Source organism: Dendrobates tinctorius, unplaced genomic scaffold (genome assembly GCF_039654945.1).
Source record: "Dendrobates tinctorius isolate UK_male_01 unplaced genomic scaffold, ASM3965494v1 ptg000212l, whole genome shotgun sequence".
Taxonomy (NCBI): Eukaryota; Metazoa; Chordata; class Amphibia; order Anura; family Dendrobatidae; genus Dendrobates; species Dendrobates tinctorius.
Genome location: NW_027361879.1, coordinates 480,201 through 505,080, shown reverse-complemented (window position 1 = coordinate 505,080; position 24,880 = coordinate 480,201). Strand labels below are relative to the sequence as shown.

Genomic DNA, 24,880 nt, shown 5'->3' with positions numbered 1-24,880 from the left:
ATAGGAGCCCAGCTGTTAAGTAAGCTATACCACCTGTGGTTTGGACACTTAATTTTTTCACATTATTTCTGGAATGCCGGTTAGGCCTAATTCCGGAATTCCGGTTGACCTGCACTTACTGGGAAATCCTCGTTCGCGGGGAAGAATTGTAATCCCAGATCCCCATCACTAACGGGGTTCAGCGGGTTATCTGCACCTGTAAGGGTATGACAGACCTGTTATTGATCGATCTCGTGTGCCAGAGCCTCGCGTGTCCCTCTAGTAAGCTTGACGCGTACTGCAGGGGCATGCCGGAGTCTCGTTCGTTAACGGAATTAAGCTGACAAATCGCTAGCACTACTAAAAACGGACATCCACCACCACCCACAGAATCAACAAAGCTTGCAATCTGTCAATCTTTTCTGTAGCTGGCATGGTTGAGGTTTCCCGGGGGGTGTCGAATTAAGCCACAGGCTCCACTCCTGGTGGTGCCCTTCTGGACATTCCTTTAAGGTTCAGCTTTGCAACCATACTGCCCCCGAAACCAAACACTTTGCCTTCATGGATGCTGTTCGGAGGTTCGTCGGAATAACGCCGCCCGATCAGCAGTTGGCCTAATTTATGGTGGGAAGTCCGACGGTATATGATCGTCTTCGATTTCAGATTTTTACTCTTTTTTGGTATTTTAGCATGAACCAATCTCTCAGCATGAATATCGTAAGCAGAAACCCAAGAATTATCCTCCTTGCCATAACCTTTCCACTTGACCAAGTACTGGAGTCTCCGTCTAGCCAGGCGAGAGTCCAATATTTTCTCTACCTCATACTCCAAATTACCCTCAACCAATACAGGGTCAGGAGGCGCTGCCACAGGAACTACTGGCTCCACAAACCTTTTCAACAATGATTTCTCAAAAACATTATGAATCTTGAAAGTACCTGGAAGAGCCAAGCGGAAAGAAACAGGGTTAAGGATTTCCAAAAGTTTATAAGGTCCAATGAACCTTAGCTTGAATTTTGGAGACGCAACCTTCATCGGAATATTTTTTGAGGACAACCAAACCATATCACCCACTTTGAACCGGGGACCAAAGGTCCTATGCCGGTTGCAAAACCGTTGGGCCTTTTCCTGAGAATGGGACAACTTGTCCACAGAATACACACTTGGGCAAGCAGAAGCCTCCACCTGCCCCGAAGAAAATCGAGGATGAAAAACAAAATTACAGAAAAGCGGAGACATCAAAGTGGCGGAACTAGCTCTATTGTTTAGAGCGAATTTGGACAGTGGCAGAAATGAGACCCAGTCATCCTGATCAGCAGATATAAAACATCTCAAATAGGATTCCAAAGTCTGGTATGTTTTCTCAGTTTGTCCATTGGTCTGAGGATGAAATGCAGAGGAGAAAGATAACTGAATTCCCAGTTTAGAACAAAAGGTCCTCCAAAATCTGGAAACAAACTGGACTCCTCTGTCTGACACAATGTTCTCAGGAATCCTGTGAAAACAAACCACCTTTTGTAAAAACAGGGGCACCAACTCAGAAGAAGATGGCAACTTCAAGAGTGGTACAAGATGGACCATCTTGGAAAATCTATCACAAATCACCCAGATAACAGTCATTCCCTGAGAGACAGGGAGATCAGAAATAAAATCCATTGAAATATGGGTCCATGGCCTGCTGGGCACCAGCAGGGGCATCAACAAACCACTAGAACGAGAGCAGGACTTGCACCTGGAACAAGTCCCACAGGACTGCACAAAATTCCTGACATCACGAAATAAGGCAGGCCACCAAAAAGACCAACTCACCAAATCTCTGGTACCAAAAATACCTGGATGACCAGCCAGCGCAGAGCAATGAATTTCAGCCATCACTCCTTCCCTCCACTGGTCAGGGACATACAATTTCCCCACAGGGCATCGTTCAGGCTTGTCCTCCTGAAATTCCTCCAGGGCAAGTCTCAAATCGGGTGAAATGGCAGAAAGAACCACACCCTCACCCAAAATGGTAGTAGGCTCGGTCACATCAAGAGAATCCGCAAAGAAACTCCTAGAAAGGGCATCTGCCTTAACATTCTTAGTGCCAGGAAGAAAGGTGACCACAAAATTAAAACGCGTGAAAAACAAGGCCCACCTAGCTTGTTGGTATGGACCACAACTTGATGTCTAGCTCCCTCCAACCAATGTCTCCACTCTTCAAATGCCCACTTCATGGCCAACAATTCTCGATTCGCCACGTCATAGTTACGTTCAGATAGGGAAAATTTTCGAGAAAAGAAGGCACAGGGATTCATCTTAGAGGTTACCGGATCCCTTTGAGACAAAACGGCTCCTGCACCAATCTCGGAAGCATCTACCTCCACCTGAAATGGGAGTAAAACATCAGGTTGCCGCAGAATCGGAGCAGAGGTGAATCTCCGCTTAAGCTCCTGAAACGCCGAGACTGCCTCTGGAGGCCAATTCACCACATCAGCACCTTTTTTGGTCAAATCCGTCAGTGGTTTAACAATACCAGAAAAATTACTTATAAATTTACGATAGAAATTAGAGAAACCCCAAAACTTCTGAAGAGCCTTCAGAGAAGTGGGATGAACCCAATCATAGATGGCCTGTACCATGGCCGGGTCCATTTCAATAGCAGATGGGGACAAAATGAATCCCAAAACGAAATCCTCTGTACACCAAAGAGACATTTCGATCCCTTAACATACAGAGTATTTTCTCTCAAGATCCGGAACACAGTCTGAACATGTTCCACATGAAAATCCCAATCACTGGAAAATATCAAAATATCATCCAGATAAATGATCAAATACTTATCCACAAAGTCCCGGAAAATATCGTTCATAAAAGACTATAAGATGGAAGAGGCATTAGTGAGCCCAAAAGGCATCACCAGGTACTCAAAATGTCCCTCCAGAGTATTCAAAGCCGTCTTCCATTCATCCCCGTGCTTGATGCGAATAAGATTATACGCCCCCCTAAGGTCAAGTTTGGTAAACCAACAAGCACTTTTGACCCTGGAAAATAAATCAGAATTCAGGGGCAATGGCTACTGATATTTAACAGTGATCTTATTAAGGGAGTGATAGTCAATACATGGCCTTAATGAGCCATCTTTCTTGGCCACAAAAAAACCCAGCACCTAAAGGTGAAGAGGATGGTATTATTGACCCTTCTCTAATGACTCCTTGATATAAGATCGCATAGCATCATGTTCAGGTACCGATAAGTTGAAAAGCTGAAAGTTGAAATTCTTTCCTTCTTTTGAGTACCCTAGAATCTACAGTTGGCCGGTGATTCTGTTATGAATGGGTCACCGAGGAGGAGAGCGCAATAGGCAATGCCACCAAAACACCAGAGAGGTTGGTGGCTCAGCGGATTGCAGACCTCTGATCTTAACAACACAACTAGCAGTAGCCGTGGAGCGTTCCTACATTGCCCTAGACGCCTCATCACACCCGGAGGACTAACTAAGCCTAAAGATAGAAAGGTGAAATCTAAACTGCCCCGGAGCAGATCTCCAAAGGAATAGACAGCCCCTAAACATATTGTCGGTGAGACAAGATGAAGCACAAACACAGACAGAAAATAGACTGAGCAAATGATGGGGCCCACACTGACTAGATAGGACAAGACAGAAAGGGCACTGTCTGCAATCACGCAAAAACCCTAATAATTCCAACACGACTGATGTACAAAAATACTGAAGTTTGAACAACCTCGCCCCCCACTATATCAGCACTCAGGTGTGAACTGACGGTTAGCAACAGGCTAATACAGCAGGGGACTGAGCAAACAAACACAAGATACAAAAATACGGGGCAGGAGCCAGCAGCCCCAGGGGGACAAAGCTGACCCCTGACAGCAAGGCAAAAACAGTTGCAGAGGGTTTAGCAAATGACACTTAGCTGAAAAAATGCAGGATCAGGCAGCAGACAGAAATCCTCAGTAAGCAAAGAAAGGAGTATCACTGGCAGTCACTGAGAGAAGTCTGCTCGCTTACGTAGTCCCAGTCACTACCACCACTCCTCGAATTATCTTCTGCAGCTGTTGGGTTAACATCATGTTGACCAGCACCACTACCAGCAGTATCCACCAGAGGGAGCCTTGCCTCAAAAGTCGGATCAAGAGAGCTCACAACATTACACCTTCTCCCACCACAAGCCATGGCAGGGAGAGTTCAGACCAAGCGACAACCAAGTTGCGGTATCTTCCTCATACACCGAAGTCTGCGGAGAAGGTTTTCGAGACAAGTCCTGCACAAGTTGCAAAATTTGCCTGGCAAGGGTCTATCCCAAGGGTCATCCAGAGAAGGCAGTCAAGGTGTACGTTAGTCTTGACGATCAGAGCAACAAATCACTGGCCAGGTCAGAACTCTTTGACTTGTTTGACTTAAAATGAGATGTCTATCCTTACACTTTGGGCACCTGCAACGGCATTATAAAAACCTCTAGAAGAAGGGCCGGTGGTCTCATAATAACTTCTCTTGAGAAGGACGCCATTGAGATACCCACGCTTGTTGAGTGTAACCAAATTCCATTCAACAGGGAAGAAATCCCAACGCCAGAAGTCGCTCTTCAACATTCTCATCTCAGAATGATAGTCAAAGAGATGCCACTCCTGGACGAAAAGGCAGACATCCTAATTCTACTCAGCAGAGACATTATACGACTGCACAAGATGCGTCAACAAATCCATGGACTACTCAATGAACCGTACTCCCGGCGCCTCGAGCTAGGCTGGGTTATCATGAGCAACGTCTGTAGTGCTCAGACAAAGGATCCAAGCAGCATCTCCTCTTACAAAACGCTTATCACGTCAGGTCACCACGACTTGTTCCCCCTGCCAGACCCACGTCATTACTAGATGAAGGAGGAATCAAATGACACTAAATGACAACAACCATCTGACAATTCAAGTCTGCGTTATCCTCGAGATTACAACCTCGAGAGAACAGCACTCGGTCCTACAACAAAGGACAACAACTCACCACCTACAGAGGAAGACAAGGTGATCATCAGGGTCACGAGCATCAAACCCACCAATGACAACTATAACAGCTGGGTAGCTCCCTCACCTTCCCTTCCCACAGACTGAGTTGTCAAGGGATTCACAGCAAGTAACTGCTAAGTTCCATCACAAGCCTGGTCAAGCCGAAGCCATGCTAGACTTCAGTGCTCAGAGTGAGAGCCCCTCTCTCAACAGCCTACCTCTTACCAATGGTGCTAGCGTTTTCCCCATGCAACGCAGCCTCAGCATACTGCCGGATGTCGAACAAGACACGTTCACTTCCCAAGCATCACCCTGTGATGAACTTCCTATCGAACGAGGAGCCTTGCCTGTTCAAAACAGCATCCATGGTCCTCGGGTTCAAAACACCCATCGCAGTTCAAGGCAGGGAATCACTGAGACAGCTTGCTACTCAGGGCATCAACAGGAACACTATGTTACCATCTCAGAGACAGCAAAGGTGGGAGATGGGGAAGAAGTCCCTAAAGGCCTTACAGCAACTCCAAGTCCTGCACCGTAGTTCTTTAAAGATTCTTTCAACCGTCATCAAGAGACAAGTCTATGTTTCTTACGACGAATCTACGAAGACTACAGCTGCAGGAACCTCTCCAAGTGCTTCAGTTTGCTGGCTCCTTCGAAAAGGAGTCACATGAACGTAACTTTGTTGCTGAACTCTCCCACGGCGGGGAGCATACCTTCGCATGCTACTGCTGTGCTAGGACACAGGATTATCAGCATCCAACTGAACTTTAACTTTCCCTTATGGACTGGAACTTCTACTGTTGGGTTGGTGGAAGAGTTGGCATGTTGCGGCTTCCCCAATCCGAAGATGGGTTTCTATTGGACTCATTTTTCATTATGTTGCATTGTTTTTCTTCTCTCCTCTCATTGCAGGTTTCACGACGTCGAGAGACAGAGTCGTCTTCTTATCTCGCACAAGGACTTATGAAATCTGACGATTTCAGACAGGGAGTGTTGTATCCCACGAATGGGAACAACCTGTAATGTATATTTCTCTGTGTTTAGTTTTTCCTCCTATCAGCAAAATTCCCTGTTGTTGCTAGGTAGAATTAGACTGTGTGAAAATTGTCCCTATGTCCCTCCTGTAGTTGAGCTCTGTATTAGGTTGCTCCTCCCTTCTTCTTCAGTTTAGCCTACAGCAGCCATTACTCAAGATGCATGTGTACTCCCTTGAAAAGGTTACTCCTTTTTACCTACTGTCCATTGTAAACTAATACAAGATTTTGGAAGAAAACAGCATCGTTTCTCCTGGTCTTTCTACAGTTGCATTGCCAGTGGAGTTAAAACTACTGAGGATGCCTGGTGGTGTAAGTACAAGTTATACAATTATCTAAGAAGCTGATAGTTAGAACACTTGGGATTTACAGCCAGCAGGAAGAGTCAGAATAGGCACTGTGGCTAACAGAACTTGTTCAGTAAACGTGACTGAACTATGTGGCACTGTGGCTAACAGAACTTGTCCAGTAAATGTGACTGAACTATGTGGCACTGTGGCTAACAGAACTTGTTCAGTAAGGCCTGTTTCACATTTCCTTTTTTGACGTCAGTCAAAATCCGCCAGTTTTTTTGGCGGATCCGCTTTTTACCCCATAGACTTGCATTAGTGGCGGATGTTGACTGACGGTCGTCCGTTGGATCCGTTTTTTGACGGATCCATGAGAATTTTAGCGGTTCCCGGGCGGAACAGACGGACTCTGAAACGTCATTTTTTTGCTTTGACGGTCCGCTATTTTTAAGCGCGCATGCCCGGAAGATTTGCTCCACAAAACATTTTATCCCTGAAATTCTATCTCTCTCCTTTTCCAGGCTGCAGTTGCTTTAAATTTCCGGCACTTTCCACCTTTGGCGGATCTGTCCTAAAAGCGGTCCGCTGACATCCGTATGTCACAAAACGGAGGCGGATCCATTTTTTTTTCCTTTTGGTGGATTTCAGCTGACCGCCGACAACTGAAATGTGAAAAAGGCCTAAACGTGACTGAACTATGTGGCAGTGTGACTGACAGAACTTGTCCAGTAAACGTGACTGAACTATGTGGCACTGTGACTGACAGAACTTGTCCAGTAAGCGTGACTGAACTATGTGGCACTGTGACTGACAGAACTTGTCCAGTAAACGTGACTGAACTATGTGGCACTGTGACTGACAGAACTTGTCCAGTAAGCGTGACTGAACTATGTGGCACTGTGACTGACAGAACTTGTCCAGTAAACGTGACTGAACTATGTGGCACTGTGGCTGACAGAACTTGTCCAGTAAACGTGACTGAACTATGTGGCACTGTGACTGACAGAACTTGTCCAGTAAACGTGATTGAACTATGTGGCACTGTGGCTAACAGAACTTGTCCAGTAAGCATGACTGAACTATGTGGCACTGTGGCTAACAGAACTTGTCCAGTAAACGTGACTGAACTATGTGGCACTGTGACTGACAGAACTTGTCCAGTAAGCGTGACTGAACTATGTGGCACTGTGGCTGACAGAACTTGTCCAGTAAACGTGACTGAACTATGTGTCACTGTGACTGACAGAACTTGTCCAGTAAACGTGACTGAACTATGTGGCACTGTGACTGACAGAACTTGTCCAGTAAACGTGACTGAACTATGTGGCACTGTGACTGACAGAACTTGTCCAGTAAACGTGATTGAACTATGTGGCACTGTGACTGACAGAACTTGTTCAGTTAACGAGACTGAACTACATCACACTGTGACTGACAGAACTTGTTCAGCAAAGATGAGTGAACTACGCCGCGCTGTGAGTGAGGGTTAAATTCCGCGCCAATATCGCTGATTGCGCAAATCCGTGTGGCAGGAGATGACTTTCAGTTAACGTGACTGAACTATGTGGCACTGTGACTGACAGAACTTGTCCAGTAAACGTGACTGAACTATGTGGCACTGTGACTGACAGAACTTGTCCAGTAAACGTGACTGAACTATGTGGCACTGTGACTGACAGAACTTGTCCAGTAAACGTGATTGAACTATGTGGCACTGTGACTGACAGAACTTGTCCAGTAAACGTGACTGAACTATGTGGCACTGTGGCTAACAGATCTTGTTCAGTAAACGTGACTGAACTATGTGGCACTGTGACTGACAGAACTTGTCCAGTAAACGTGACTGAACTATGTGGCACTGTGACTGACAGAACTTGTCCAGTAAACGTGACTGAACTATGTGGCACTGTGGCTAACAGATCTTGTTCAGTAAACGTGACTGAGCTATGTGGCACTGTGACTGACAGATCTTGTTCAGTAAGCGTGACTGAACTATGTGGCACTGTAACTGACAGAACTTGTCCAGTAAACATGACTGAACTATGTGGCACTGTGGCTGACAGAACTTGTCCAGTAAACGTGACTGAACTATGTGGCACTGTGACTGACAGAACTTGTCCAGTAAACGTGACTGAACTATGTGGCACTGTGACTGACAGAACTTGTCCAGTAAACGTGACTGAGCTACGTGGCACTGTGGCTGACAGAACTTGTCCAGTAAACGTGACTGAACTATGTGGCACTGTGGCTAACAGATCTTGTTCAGTAAACGTGACTGAACTATGTGGCACTGTGACTGACAGAACTTGTCCAGTAAACGTGACTGAACTATGTGGCACTGTGACTGACAGAACTTGTCCAGTAAACGTGACTGAACTATGTGGCACTGTGGCTAACAGATCTTGTTCAGTAAACGTGACTGAACTATGTGGCACTGTGACTGACAGATCTTGTTCAGTAAGCGTGACTGAACTATGTGGCACTATGACTGACAGAACTTGTCCAGTAAACGTGACTGAACTATGTGGCACTATGACTGACAGAACTTCCTCATTAAACGTGACTAAACTATGTGGCACTGTGACTGACAGAACTTGTTCAGTAAACGTGACTGAACTATGTGGCACTATGACTGACAGAACTTCCTCATTAAACGTGACTGAACTATGTGGCACTATGACTGACAGAACTTCCTCATTAAACGTGACTGAACTATGTGGCACTATGACTGACAGAACTTCCTCATTAAACGTGACTAAACTATGTGGCACTGTGACTGACAGAACTTGTTCAGTAAACGTGACTGTCACTGATTGGCCGCGGCCGGCCGAGCGCGACCAATCAGCGACGTGGCATTTCCGTTGCAAACAGAGAGACAGACAGACAGAATTAGACGATTATATAGTAGATGGTTATGTGTGTATGAAAAGTGCATATCTGTGTGTTTTATTGTGTATGTACATGTGTTTAGTGTCAGCTTGTATCTTTCTAGAACGTGTGACTTTATATGAGTGTATGTTTTGTGTATCTCTTTCAGTTCATATGTACTCTATAAGTGTGTGGGTATATATAATAATAATCTTTATATAGCGCTAACATATTCCCCAGTGCTTTACAGTTTGCACACATTATCATCACTGTCCCTGATGGGGCTCACAATCTAAATTCCCTATGAGTATGTCTTTGGAATGCGGGAGGAAATCGGAGTACCCGGAGGAAACCCGCGCAGAACATACAAATGCAGATGTTGTCCTTGGTGGGATTCAAACCCAGGACTATTCACTGTACCAACATGCTGCCCTATATATATATATGTGTGTGTGTGCACAGTAAATCTTGGTGCTTATATACATGTCCTATTTGTGTAATTATTGGTTTGTTTCTAGAATTGTATTATATCTTTGTATGCATGTTTATTACTGTATTCCTGTGTTTTATATGTAAATTACATTATTTGTGGGTTTGTGTGTATTGTGTGTGTATGTAATTTGTCTGTGTGTATTTGTGGCGCCCCTGAGGCTTGAGTCGCCACAGAGGTACTGCACCTTCTCCTAAGGTGTATTGCCCCACCATCCAGGTAGGCTGGGAACTCCTTTCCGCATTCCAACACCTGCACCCCACACACAGGATAGTTCAGCAGGGACCCATCCTTGCTTTATGCTGGAAAGGTCATAGGGTGCCTTTTGTGGTCCCTGGCTTCGTAACACGAGAGGTGCTGGGGAGGCGGGTGGAGTTAGATATAAAAGAGAGGGAAGGTGTAGAATTTCAGGTCAGTCTGGGCTGAGTCCCAGAGTAGGAGGTCAGTCAGACGAGGGTCTGAGAGAGAGAGAGAGAGAGCAGGCTGACAGCAGGTCAGCCTGAGAGGAGCTCAAGGCGGAGGAAGGCAGTCAGTCAGGAGAGGCTGAGGACTGGTCTTAGTGGAACAAGCTCCCTAGGGAAGGAATAGAAGGAGAAAGAGACATAGACTGGAGACTACAGATTCCTTAAGAGAGATAGAACAGATCGGAACGAAGGAGAATAGAAGGACAGTGGGAAGCTGGTTAAAGAAAGATAGAGAACCCTTCCAGTCCAGAGAGCGCAAAGGCCGGGGCCCAGTCCCCGAGGTTGATTGGATCTTTATGTCCGGCAACAGACACCGGAGGAGTAGTGAGCAGCTAATGCCTTGCTCCCATCATAGACTTGGGACACAACAGCAACCGAATAGAGAGCCGGGACGCAGTGAGGAGTCCCCGAAGCAGGCTACAGCTGTCTGTCATACAAGTAAAGACTAGGAACACCTAGAGAGAGGCATTACAGGGTAACTAAGTACTGGAGTGCTTCGCACCCAAAGGCTCATTGGAGGAGTCGTTCAGTAAGGTACATGTTGGCGGAGTGTGGAAGGGAGAATCCTATCCTGCCTGGAGGTTGGCTGGAGCCCTGACCTGGAGAACACGGTACGGAGGCAGGCAGTTGAGTGAACTGCAAACAGTGAGTAAAGCTTTGGAACAGCATACCCTGGTGTCCTCCAGTTATTCCTGCACCACTACACCTGGGTATCAACCTCCATACCATTCTGCGCCTCTCCTCATCCATTGCACCTACACTGCCCTGGGACTACAGCTCCACCTGTGGGGAGCTACACCATCTCTGCTGCACCACACCATCAGTCCCAGTGGATCTGTATGCAGCGTTGGCTCAAAATCTTACTTGCCAAACACCACGGGTGGTGTCACGAACTATTCTAATAAACTTTAACACCATTAACATCACCGCCATTGATATTGGGCACCCAGGGCCACGGACCGGGTCACCGCTGCTGTGACACATTCCTGCCTTGACACCGGCCCGGTACCGAGTACCCCGCTGCCCTGGGTGTGCGAGGGCGACCCATATTATAGTGTATGTGCTTCTACTTAGTGTCTGCTTGTATCTGTGTACATGTGTGACTTTATATATGTTTTATATGTGTATATTCTGCGCGTCTGTTAGTTTATATTTATGCTATAAGTCTTTATACATGTGTACAGTGTATATAGGTGCTTACACATATGTGCTATTTTGTATATTATAGTTGTTTTTATATATATAATAAATTGCACACAATTACTCAATTACTAATTATGTGAGTTCTATAGTCTATTGGCCTCTCAGGATTTTATTTGGGGTATCAGACTACAGGGGGCTGAATTCACATGCACATCTCAATTTTCAGATTTATATTTTTAAAGTACAGTGGGGAAAAAAAGGTATTTAGTTAGCCACCAATTGTTCAAGTTCTCCCACTTAAAAAGATGAGAGAGGCCTGTGTAACAACTCTGCTGGCATCACTGCATGGCCTACCATTCCCCACTCACCAACTTGCTCAATGCTCCAGGCCATGCTGTGAATTATGTTTACCGCCAGCTCCTTGCCTTGCCTCCTGTCTGCTGTGTTCATGTTTCCTGACTGTGTGTATAGGGGGGCTGGCGCCTGAAGTCTCTGCTTCTTATGGAGTCAGGGTGCACCTGGCTAATGTGTCCCTGACCAATTACCTAGAGCCCTCTACTATTTAGGCCTGCACCAACCACTGGAACTTTGCCTGAGCAATGTCTAAACTCAGTTAGTGTTTTGCTGCTGAGTAAGCTCACGAAAGTCGAGGCAGGGACGTAAACCGCCATCCTTTTTCTTTACAAAAAAAACCCTGCCGCCACAGGTGAGACTGAGGGACGGATGTGTCCTTTGCGAAGACTCTCAGCAATGTAATCTTTCATGGCCAAGCGCTCAGGGCCAGATAAATTAAACAGACAGGCTTTAGGCAATTTAGCCCCCGGGACTAACTCGATAGCGCAGTCAAAGGGTCTATGTGGCGGCAACATCTCGGTCTCGCTTTCAGAGAAGACATCTTCGAATTCTTTCAGGTACTCCGGAATACCTTCCAGCTTGACAGATGACACAGATACAGATTTAACAGGTTCAACCAATAGTGCAGACTTATCACCTAACATCGAATCATTAAACCCCCACTGATCAATCTCCCCCGTTTTCCAGTTAATGACTGGGTTATGGCGTTGTAACCAGGGCATGCCCAACACCAGTCCTGCTGGTATATTGTCCAGAACCAAACAACTTAAGTTTTCCACTTGGGTAGCGCCCCCTTTGAGCGAAAACAAGTCAGACATAAAGAGAATTCCCTCTTTAGTGAGGGTGGAGGAGTCAATGGCCACCACTTTGATCGGAACCTTAAGTCTAACTGTCCCTATCTTACAACGTGTGGCCAATTGGGAGTCAATAAGATTGATGGATGATCCGCAGTCCACGAAAGCTGTAGAGGGAAAACAACAACCGTCCACTAACAGCTCCACTTGAAGCAACACCTTAGAAAACGAGGAAAAGGGTACCTGAGGGTCTGAGTAGTCTCCCTGCTGACTACCCAGACCTAGTCGTTTCCCGTCGACCGGGTTGAGGATGGACAATCAGGACACTCCCTTTTCCAATGTCCCGTTTTACCGCAGTAGAAGCATAACTGCTTTTCTCTCCGGCGTTGTCTCTCCTTTTCCTTCAGGGAGAGAGCCCCTACAGTCTCTTTTCCACTAGGGAACAATGGAGTCTCCGCCTGCATCACCCCCCTGACCCGCAGTCTGCGGTCCATCCGGACGGCCTGGGTCATGGCGTCCTCGAGTGAGTTAGGTGGGGGATGTAATGCCAAGGCATCCTGTAACTGCTTGGACAAGACTCTGTGAAAGAGTCCTCGGAGTGCATCGTCGTCCCAAGAGACCTCTGCGGCCCAGCGGCGGAACTCAGTACAAAACCACTCAACCGAGTGTTTCCCCTGACAGGCACTCATCACCATGTCCTCTGCCAATCGCACTCGGTCCGGCTCATCATATATGTGCCCGAGGGCCTCAAAAAACACATTCACAGACACTCTCTCAGAGGCAGTAGGAGGAAGGGAGAAAGCCCAAGCTTGTGGGGACCCTCTTAATAAAGACATAATGACCCCAACCTTCTGACTTTCGTCCCCAGAGGAACGTGGCCTCAAACTAAAGAAGAGTTTGCACCTCTCCATGAAGACCCTGAACTCCTTTTTGTTCCCAGAAAAGAAATCAGGCAGTTTAACAGGTGGTTCTGGGGACACCAAAACAACATCACTCGCCCCAGCCCCCAGAGACCCAGCAGCTAAAGCCCCCCGCACTGTCTCAGAAACCTGCTGCTGAGAACGAGCAAGAGCTTACTGCTCCAGAGATAAACCCTGAAACATCTGACTCACAGTTTTTTATTTGCTCAGCTAGAGATTGTATGGGATCCATATTTCTCAGCAGAGAAAAGAAAAAAAAAAACCCCAAAAAAACTTAATGGTCAGTTATAATGTCACGGTCCTGTCAGCGCCGGCATGCAGCCACCGCGGAGCAAGGACTCACCTACACTGCAGAGGGGCCCGGGGTCAGACACGGCCGGATAGTTCAAGCAAACAGGACCTGGAGAAGTTAAAGTCAGTGAGCAGTGAAGGACCTACGGTCATGTGACCGCAAGGGGGTGGGGCTTAGCGTCCTGCTGTCAGAGATAGGCAAAATACTATACAGGAATGCTCAAAGTCAGACAAACCAGGTCATACATAGAGATAACAATAAAGTACCAGGGATGAGATAGAACGGATAGTCGGGGACAGGCAGTTGTCAAAGCCAAACAGACATAGAAGGTACCAAGCAGAATCCAACAAGCAGTATCCAGAGAACAGACCGAGTCGTACACAGAGTATCAGATAAACAAGAACACAGCACAAACACACTCAGGGGTCACCACACAATGCCAAGGGAGAAAGTATAACTGACAGGGATGGGAGCGTCCTGAGGCTATAAGAAGCTTTCCCAGAACCAGGGAGAGGCCACAATCATAAGCCCCAGGTGTACAGGTAAGCCTGCACTGGGATCACAACCTTTAACCTCAGAAATGCCAGTCATCAGCACTTGTTCCAGACATTAACCCCACATGTGCGAGTCAAACCCGCACTGAGACCATGACAGTTCCTCTGGCCATGCACGTGATAGTTGTTGGGCAAATTATTTCCAATTCGTTTGGAAGACACCTATCTTTCAACCATCTACCTCATACACATAAACTCTACATTTGGTTGAGTGTTTATGCGTTTTCAGTGGGAGAGAAGAGAAAGTCCAACTGCCCGATCCTTCTGCCGAAATTGGCTGGTTTGGCTGACAGTCATCTAATGTGTATGATACATTTAATGGCACTTTTTATAATGATCTAAAATCTACCTCTTTTAGAATCAGAAACTCGGGCTTTTGCTCAGCCCTTGTTCGTGCTTTTTTTCTTTTTGCTGAACATCATCCTGTTCAGATTGGCAGAGTTGTAAAAACACAAACCCACCCTAAATTTACCAGAAATGTACCTAGAGAGATGACTGCCCCATAGTCTGGACTGGTCATGAAGGAATTTAACTTCTATTTCTGAAAGGCTAGAGGCCAACCTCTTGGACCCACTATTAGAGGAGAACGTGATCAACCATTTTAGAATTTTGTAGGTATTTTGATTGATCTCGAGAAAGTATTCAACCTATCTGACCTCATCTGATCCTCTTTTACAGCCATGTTGACCTGATAGAAAACTACATTGGTGCTAAAGAAATAGAAAAAAGAAAAGAAAGACCAGAGATGACCATACAACAGTCTCTACAACCTGAGGGTACCAACACAACCTCCTCACCAAAACCAATTGAAAATGTTAGAAAGTCATCTACAGTCACCAGGAAAACTACAAAAGCAACCTCTAAACCTCTAAATGAGTCCATCAAGCTACAAAATAAGTCAGCAAAATCACATGTGACCACCCAAAGACCAAATGTTACGTCCAAACCACAGAATGTAAAAACTAGAAAACCTATACCAAAACCAACCAAAAAGAGTTCGCCCTCAACAACCTTCAATTACTTGGGAGATAAGTATGCGACTGATGAGACGCACGTCCATTCTGTAAGTCCAAAATTTTGAAATGTGAATACTACAAATTAATTTTTCCATTGTTTGATAGCAGATTATAGTTGGTTGCTGCTTCAGTGTTGGTGAAGAATCTGTTAGGGGTTGAAAACATTAGAATTTTACTTGGTTCAGGATGCTCCAGGAGCATGGGGGTAATCATGATTCATGGATGAGATGAAGGAGAGAGATTATGGAGTTCACGGTGCTACCTCTTCTTTGGAATGACATCTAAAGATGGTCACCCAGTAAAAATTAAGACCTAAACTGTGGAGGAATTTATTTATTGTTTTGATTTCTCCTGTCAAAATCCTACAAGGTCATTCCTCCATTCTGGAAAGGAGAGTGCAGGTTCACATACTCCCATAGTCTAATGGGTGACTCATCATTTCCCATAGCATCCGTAGAATATTCATCTATGAATCATTAGCCCGTAAATATATGCCAAGGTATTTCTCATTGGTACAACTACTACACGGCCACCTAGATATTAAAGTGGCCAACATTGATTAACTTTAGTAATAAAGTAAACTAATGTAAAATGTGTTGTAAATCTTATTTCTTTCTTATTTATTTTGGAAACCAGCAGCAAACTGTTCATCGATCAGGTCTCCTCTTAAAAATATCAGAAATCTGTTGATGAATGTTTTCTTATTATTAAATAACACTTAACTTATTAACACCTCAGTACTACTGAATCCATGCAAACTGTTGTTTATGGATCTTACTATGGCTCTGTGCCTTTTAGCAGTAAAGGAACCTCCTGGTTTATTAGGAGCTCAGATAGATATGTTCTGTGTACGCGTTTCTTTTGTAAACATGAATCACCTGCTTGCTGATATATTAACGTCACCAGACACCGTGACACAGAGAAAAGAAATACTGAGAGAACAAATAGTCTTCATGCTGTAACTGACTAAGGGTACCGTTACACCTAGCGATGCACCAGCGATCCCGACCAGCGATATGACGCGATATGATAAGTGATTGAAGAAGAAAAGTAGAAAATTCCCACATCCTGGAGAAGAACTTATTATCTACTGATGACTGGGTCACGGGTAAAGGCTTACATCACCGTCATTACTGGGGACAGGGGAGGACAATCGGATGGTTGTAGGAAGGTAAATCTGGATGTCCACCAAGCCTTGGGTGAAGAACATGGGAATGTGAACAAAGTTGTACCTGGCCATATTGGCATGACACGCTGGATTGACCAATACTGTACATATACTTACGGTAATTCAAACGATCCCTCTTCATAGATGCCATAGACAAGACTGGCTTTTGTTGAAATGGAGCCAAGTGTAGCATATTCTATTGACTAAACCACCATAGTAAACCATATAGTGACCCAAAAATAATACTATCCATGCTTATGCCAAAAGGTTCACAAATAACACAATCCAATCAATAGTGACCACCCAAAGCCTCCCTGATTTATAAAGTGAGTTCCTGACAAGGTGAGCATCTGCCCCCTGATGACTAGTTGATATCACCGATGGGAAGTAGCAAACAAATTCTTAAACTCTTGTAAGTGGACAAACATAGACAACCACTTTGGATTATGTTTCGTGTTGTCTGACAACATTGTCAACCCAATCTTCGCATTCACAACTCAAGGATCTCGCTATCAGCCATGTTCAGTCACAGCCAAAAAAAAGGTTCCTTATACTAGGAGCTTCTATGTGAGAAGTTCTTCCTCCTTTTGTCTTAGACATGTGGTCAAAATTGTTGTTACCCCTCGTTTAATGACAGAAAAAAACACAGTGGTCACAGAAATAACTTGAATCTGGAAAAGTCAACCTTCAAACATGAGACAACCGGAGCTCTTGAGGAGTGGGCCAAAATACCTGTCGAGAGGTGCAGAAGTCTCTTTGACAGATACAGGAATCATTTCATTGCAGTGATTGCCTCAAAAGGTTGTGCAACAAAATATTAAGGATACCATCATTTCTATCCAGGCCTATTTCATGAATTTTATTTATTTTTTTAAAATTCTGTGAAAGCATGGTTGAAAAACAATGTCTGACTTTCATTTGTTCATTTTCATAGATTTTTTATTTATTACTACTTTTGTCAGATTCAAGTTATTTCTGTGACCATTGTGGATTTTTCTGTGATTAAATGAGGGGTACCAACAATTTTGACCACGTGTGTAGGTCAGTGACCAGCCTACTGCTCAAAGAATATACAGCTCATTGTTTAGGCTAGGGCTAAGAGAAGGTCTTCAAGAAACCATCAAATAGTTGGGAAATATATGGGGGTCAAACAATAGTCCTTCAAAAATATAGAATTTTGAAGAAACCTTTGGACAACCTCTATACATAAGAGTTCAATGAGTTCTTCACCTTCACATCTCCGCAGAAATGTCCAAACCGCATCAGAGATAAGCTCCGGAGCAAGGAATTTCAAAATATGTTTTTGGAAAAAATACCAGTTTTGCAGAGGAAGAAACACGCTCAGGAGTCAGAATATGAAAGACTTAAGAAATACAGTGGAGCTCAAGGGTGGATGGGAGTCACCTGGGAGAGTAAGTTACTTACTTTTTCCGTAGACCGTATGTTCTCTGTCTATCTCTAAAGCATCACAAAGAGCTGAAACTGTGACTAAGATGCTCCAAAATGGACATCTACACTAGTAGTCTTAATTTATCAAAGGCTTGACAAGATACTTAAAACTCCAAAATCATACATTTTTAGGTGATCCTTTACTTCCTTAAGAAATAATCTACCCATGTAACACAGACAAAAAAGTCATGGTAGTCACGCTCATGGAAGCCATTTGCATAATAACTAATATGTTCTTGTATATATTTCCCCAGTTATTAATAAAACTCTGAATCTGCTGAACTCTACGGGTAATGCCTACATGTTCGACACCTGGCGAGGGCAGTCACCTTGTATTCGATGCGCCGTGGTGGGCAATGGTGGCATTTTAAATGGATCCGGAATGGGACAAGAGATTGATTCCCATGACTATGTCTTCAGGTATGGTATATCTTCATGTAAAAAAAAATCCAACAAGGAGGCCATAAATAATGCCTTTCTCATCTTCTGATTATTGGCTTATCTTGCAGGATGAATGGTGCCATTACAAAAGATTTTGAGAAGGATGTTGGCAACCGAACTTCGTTTTTTTCTTTTTCTACAAATACACTGATGAACTCATTATATGCATATGGCAACAGTGGATTCAATGCAGTTCCTAGAACACCGGTGAGATATACAGACTGGTTAGCATTGTTAGCTGTAGTTTGATAGTTTGATAATAGCATCTTAACAACAAACTAAAAGAGTCACCCTAAAACTATGTGCCCATGATCCAGATGTAGCAGTGCTTTGAATGCAGCATATTTTCGCCGTGTCCAAAACGCTATCTTCTATTGGCCGCAGGTAAATCCACATGTGTTCACTGAACCATGCGGATTTACAGCATTCAGTGCATTCTATTGTTTCAATTTCTGTTGCGGAGACTAGCGTCTCTGCAGGAGGAATTGACATGCTACGTTCCTGAAAGACGCACCGCATGTCAGTGTCTGTGGTTGATCCGTAGGCGCACATGCACGCATAGTGGACACGAAGAGGCCATCTCAGCTAAATCTGGATTGCATGGCTGAGCAGTGGCATGATTTGACCGCTCAGCCTGAAAACGCAGATCACATTTTGACGTCAGAGCTTGGAACTGTAGCTGAGGTCTCAGGCTCAGCTCAGTGTCTCTTGGATTCATGGCTGAGACGTTGCATCATGCCACTGCTCAGTCATGCAATCCAGACATAGCTGAGTTGGCCTCTTTGTGGGACAAATAGGTTGTTGTCGGACAGGTGTGGAATATGGTGTTTTATTATTATGCTCAAAGCAAGTGAGCATTTCTGCTACACAAAGCAGGGCTGAAGCTCTGCTGTGTGTGTAACACAAGTGATGATAAGATCGCAGCTTCTAGTCTCCCATGTAGACTATTGAAGCTAGTAGAAAGTAAAAATGTTTGTAAAAATATTTAAAAATATATAAAAGTTTAAATCACCCCGATTTAAAATAAAACAGTTAAAAAAATATATAAAATACACGTATTTGGTATCGCCGAGTTCAGAATAATCCGATCTATCAATATATTAAAAAAAATGAATCCGATCTGTAAACGGCGTAGCAAGAAAAAAGAATCAAAATGCCAGAATTCCGTTTTAGGTTGCCGCAACATTTCGTTAAAATAAAATAACGGGAGATCAAAAGACTTAGCATTTATTGAACATGGTAAAAAAAAAAAAACTATTGTGGAAATGCACTTTAAAAAAAAAAAAAGTTATGGCTCTGGGAAGAAGGGGAGCAAAAACCGGAAACTCAAAAACAGAAAAACCCAAGATGGTGAATGGGTTAAATAAATAACTTAAACAATTTTTTTATAAGCAGTTAAGCTAAAGCAGTAAAGCAGACTGATGTGGGCTGCATCCGCAGTCAGCTTTACCTTGGCTGGTAATCAAAATTAGAGGGGTCCCCATGCATTTTTTTTATTTAAATAAATTATAAAAAAAAAAATGGTGTGGGTTCCCTTTTATTTTTTATAACCAGCCAAGCTAAAGCATACAGCTAGGGGTTGGTATTCTCAGACTGAAAAAGGGCCATGGATATTGGCCCTCATGTTATGAATGGGTCACCGAGGAGAAAAAAGCAAAACAAGCTAAGCCACAGAAAACCAGAGAGGTTGGTAACTATGCAGATCCCTGATCTTACCACACAACTAGCAGTAGCCATGGAGCGTGCCTACGATGTTCCTAGATGCCTCGTCATGGCCGGAGGACTAAATAAGCCTAAAGCAAGAAAAGGGAAAACTAACTGCCCCAGAGCAGTCCCCAAAGGAATACATAGCCCCCACACATGTATTGACGGTGAAACAAGATGAAGGCACAAACACAGACAGGAAAATAGGCTGAGCAAATGATGGGGCCCAAACTAACTAGACAGGAAGGAAAGACACTGTCTGCAACCTGCAAAAAACCCTACAAAATAATGTCCAACACTTCTGATAGCAAAATTAACCCTGAAGTCACTAGACTTCTCCCACTATATCAGCACTCTGAAATATTCTGAGACAGAGCAAAAAGAGACGGAACTAGTAAGGGACAAAAAGCCAATTGGCAAAATACTGATAAATAAGAGTGGAAATTCAGCACAGCCCCCCAACCGGGGCTGGCTTGACCACACAAAAAATTGAATAGACCAACAAAATCAAGTGTGAACATTAGCAGAAAAACTTAGCTTTAGATGACTGGAACAGAGCTGAAAACCAAGAGCTGACAAGCCAGAAGGAATCACCAGCAACTGAATAGGGCGTCGGCTGTCTTAAAATCAATCTGAGAATCCTGAGATCCAATCGTCATCCTCATTCTCAGGTGGCCGATCTCCACCGATCAAACCAGCCGCACCACCTCCCGTCACCACCAGAGGGAGTCCGGAAGGGGAACTCACAACTGGTGAACCAGAGAATGAACTCACAACACCCTCCCAGCCTAAAAAAAGCAGACCACAGCCACCTCAGGAATGGCGCATCTATTAGATGTGCTAATTCTGGCACTTTGCCCAGCTCTTCCCACTTGCCCTGGTATAATGGCAAGTGGGGTAATATTTGTGGGGTTGATATCAGCTTTGTATTGTCAGCTGACATAAAGCCCACAGGTTAGTAATAGAGAGGTGGCTATTAGACACCCCCATTGCTAACCCATAGTCTAAATGTAATAAAAACATACGCAGAGTAAAGTCCTTTAATTAAAATAAAAACAGACTCATTTATTTGAAATAAACACTCACCACCCTCTTTTACCCATTTATTACTGTAAAATTAAAAATAATAAAACACCATATTCCTCACTTGTCCGATGACAATCCATTTGTTCCATGAAGAGGCCAACTCATCTACATCTCGATTGAATGGCTGAGTGGTGGCATGATGCGATCACTCAGCCGTAATTCCAGCAGACACTGAGCATTTTTTAAAATTTGTTTAATTTATTGCACTGCTGCAGGTGGACTAATACTCTCATTGTATGTCTGCTCTTGCTGCCATCAGCGAGACCAGGTGTAGGATGATGAGATTTGTACTTTTATCAGCCGACGCCTGTGACCAAAGGTAACTTTTTTACTGCCTGACAGTGTGGAAACCGCAGTGCTCTGACCAGTGGTAAAAAACTTACCGCTGATCAGAGATGATGTTTCTTGTGCTATCACTCAGATGACAGCGTGGGAAATGCCAAATGTTTGGGTTGTTAAGTCCAAATAGTAACATGGCCTTCAGGGAGAAGTCCTTGTTTGGGGTCCATGCACCGACACTAGATGTTCGGTACGGACCTCGAACTTTACTATTTAAGTTCGCCCATCCATAGTTCCCTCATCCAAACCACATTATATAGTTAATGATAATAGACGACATTGCCCTGCCCACTAGGATTTCTGTGATCCCTTTGATTAATGTGATCCATATTGCAATACTTATTTTGTCGCTTATTTTACTGTGTGTGGGTATACCGTCCATGAGAAAATGGGAGAACTTTGCCTCACATGGTGTCCAACTGTGATGAAAAAGGCATATGATATTACAATAAGCCTGGGGAACCACTAAGGGAGATGTACTAGTAAAGTATTGTAAGCAGGGATTGAACTTTAGGTTGTGCAGAAGTTGCAGTAACAGCCGACTAAGCTGTCCAATCACAAACACAATAGAAGAACAACAGTTGTGGGGGCAATGCGTCAAGTTATACTTCTAAATGTGACTAATGGCACCATTTGTATGCATCACCAGAAGTGGTATAGAGTGTGTGGTCAGGATATTCAAAGACTTAGGTCTGAAAATTTCGATTACAGAATGCTGAGCTTGTCATATGGACCCACCTGTCCACGCTCATCGCTAATTTGGAGAGGGTGTCACTTGAGTTATCCCTGGAGCCACTCAATAGATATTGTGTTTTACTTGTCATTCTATGGAAGATATTGTTATTATTAGATTTTAATAGAGCTCACTGGGAAAAACTAAAACTTATACATTATATTATATCTAGTTCAGGGCCTCAGAGTTTCCTGTTGTGCTTTTTCGCATGCCTCACCCCTGAGGAACATCTTATTGAATGCCTGTGTGGCTAAAATAGATTGTAAGCTTAGTATTGCATCCGGATCATTACCAGGTTTCTTACTATAATCCTTAATTTTCACAGGAAACACGCTATGTCGTTTTACCAGATCATGACAGAGACTATTTAATAGTGTTAGGAGCTCTCACCAACACCATCATTGATAAAGGAACAGACAAAGGAAAAGAGTAAGTAATTTCCATTATGTACAACTGGATTTCTTGCTAAGTGGAGCAGACATTTTAAATGTGCCACATTACTTATCTTTAATTTCAGTCTGTGTTATACTCCAGGGCTGCATTCATTCGCAACTGTGGACTCTTCAGAGCTGAAATCTTCCCAGGCATGTCACCCTATTCTATTAACCATGTAGGAAAATCTTGCCTTTCAATTACAAAATTTTAGCTGAGAAAAGATGTTGGATATTGGGGTTCGGAGGAGTCTGGCAACAACCGTGCTGACGGTTTCTAATAAAGAAGCTGAAAATGACACCAGTATCAATGCCAAACCACAGACATAGAAAGAAGTTGAGCCCAGATGCCCCAGTATAGTATTCCTTGCACTGTCTATACAGCTCAATGTAGAGGTTGCCAAGATTGATTCTTTTATGTGGCTCATTGGTTAGCACAAATACTCTGTCCTAGGTTCAAATCACACAAAGGTGTTTGCATGGGTTTCTTCCGGGTCTTCTGGCTTTCTCCCAATGGGGACAGTGACAATATCTGTAAAGTGCTGTGGCACTTCCTGCTGATGTTACCTCTCCATTTGACTATATGAAGAGTGGAACTATCAGGAATTGGTAAAATGGTGTCACCATTCTCCCGAGAGGTGAAATCCTGGAGGAGGAAATTAATATCTAGTAAGAACTTAGAAAAAATAGTGGTGACAGGGGGCCAAGGTGCAAAACAAGTAAATCTAATTAAACCTCACTAAAATATATTTTTTTATAATTGCATTTATTAAAAATGAAGAAGTAGCAGAAAAGATAAAAAAGAAGAGGGACTTTCTCCCTTCAGGCATTTATTCTAACCATAGTTTAACCCCCTTCTTTTTTATGTCCATAGCCCTGCTAAATATTTTGGGAAGAACCTGACAACAGAACATTTTAAGATTCTGCACCCTGACTTTATGCGTTACTTAAGAAACAGGTGGGTTCTTTATCTTCACTGGCTATAAATATATGCATAAATGTGAATATAAGTACAGGGGGGAAAAGTATGATACACTACTGATTTTGCATGTTTTCCTACCTACAAAGAACAGAAAGGTCTGTAATTATTATCGCAGGCACACTTCAACTGTGAGAGCCAAAACCTTTTAAAAAAATCATTGTATGATTTTTACATAATTAGCATTTTATTGCATGAAATAAGTATTTGATACAATAGAAAAACAGAAGTTAATATTTGTACAGAAACCTTTGCAATTATAGAGGTCAGACGTTTCCTGTAGTTCTTAAACAAGTTTGCACACACTACAGCAGGGATTTTGGCCCACTCCTCCATACACATCTTCTCCAGACCTTTCAGGTTTTGGGGTAGTCGCTGGGCACCATCATTGTCATGCTGGAAGACTCAGCCACAACCCATCTTCAATGATCTTACTGAGGGAAGGAGGTTGTTGGCGAAAATCTGACGATACATGACCCGATCCACCCTCTGTCACGACTGCAGCCGCAGACGCGGCCCAGCAGGCGCCTCCATGCCGACGGCGAGGGGTCGGGCGTCCCCCGGGGACGCAATATGAACCCTCTATACCACAGAGGGGGACCCGGCCTACCCGAACTAGGAAGGGCAGGGACCGGGATACTGTGGCAGCTGAGCATGTGGACAAGGAAACATAGGACTTGATGACACCGCACAACTTCAGGTAAAAAAAGTAAAGTTTACTTAAAGTAAAGTCACAGTACATAGACAAAACCAGGACACGAGGTCATCAGGACATCAGGACACACGAGGTCATCAGGACATCAGGACACACGAGGTCATCAGGGCATCAGGACACACGAGGTCATCAGGACATGAGGGTACACAAGGTCATCAGGATACACAAGGTCATCAGGACATCAGGACACACGAGGTCATCAGGAAACACGAGGTCATCAGGATACACGGGGTCATCAGGACATCAGGATACACGAGGTCATCCAGACGCAGGCAGGACATCAGGGTCACCCACAGGACATCAGAGTCACCGGCAGACATCAGATGGGAGTCGTTTGGTTCCGGACATCCAACACGACCTACAGGCACCACTGCAGTCATCCAGCTCCAGGCTACAGGCAGCGGTCATCAGGTTCCAGACTGCGGTCGTCAGGCTTCGGGCATCGGACCTAGGAAGGAACTCAAGCGTGATGGTGCCAACACCGCAGGATTGCTGGGCCTGCATGGAGCTAGCACCGCATGGTAGTCAGAGCACAGCATAGTATATGCTCAGCAGGAACACCGGTTACAAGAGCCTCAGAGTCACTGGGTGCAGGGCTCCAAACACAGAGGGATTCCAGGTACATAACACAGCAGACAGTTC

At 44.2% G+C, this 24,880-nt stretch overlaps 1 protein-coding gene across 3 annotated transcripts in view; it reads left to right on the top strand.

Moving 5' to 3' along the window:
- Window positions 1–24,880, top strand: part of LOC141058479 (alpha-N-acetylgalactosaminide alpha-2,6-sialyltransferase 2-like) — a 229,386-nt gene that overhangs the window by 36,077 nt on the left and 168,429 nt on the right. For all 3 annotated transcript variants that reach the window (XM_073554703.1, XM_073554702.1, XM_073554704.1), the window contains exons 2-7: window positions 14,856–15,240; window positions 17,608–17,773; window positions 18,065–18,230; window positions 18,320–18,458; window positions 22,439–22,542; window positions 23,419–23,502. In XM_073554703.1, the coding sequence (XP_073410804.1) occupies window positions 14,856–15,240; window positions 17,608–17,773; window positions 18,065–18,230; window positions 18,320–18,458; window positions 22,439–22,542; window positions 23,419–23,502 (1,044 nt within the window). The remainder of the gene's footprint in view (window positions 1–14,855; window positions 15,241–17,607; window positions 17,774–18,064; window positions 18,231–18,319; window positions 18,459–22,438; window positions 22,543–23,418; window positions 23,503–24,880) is intronic.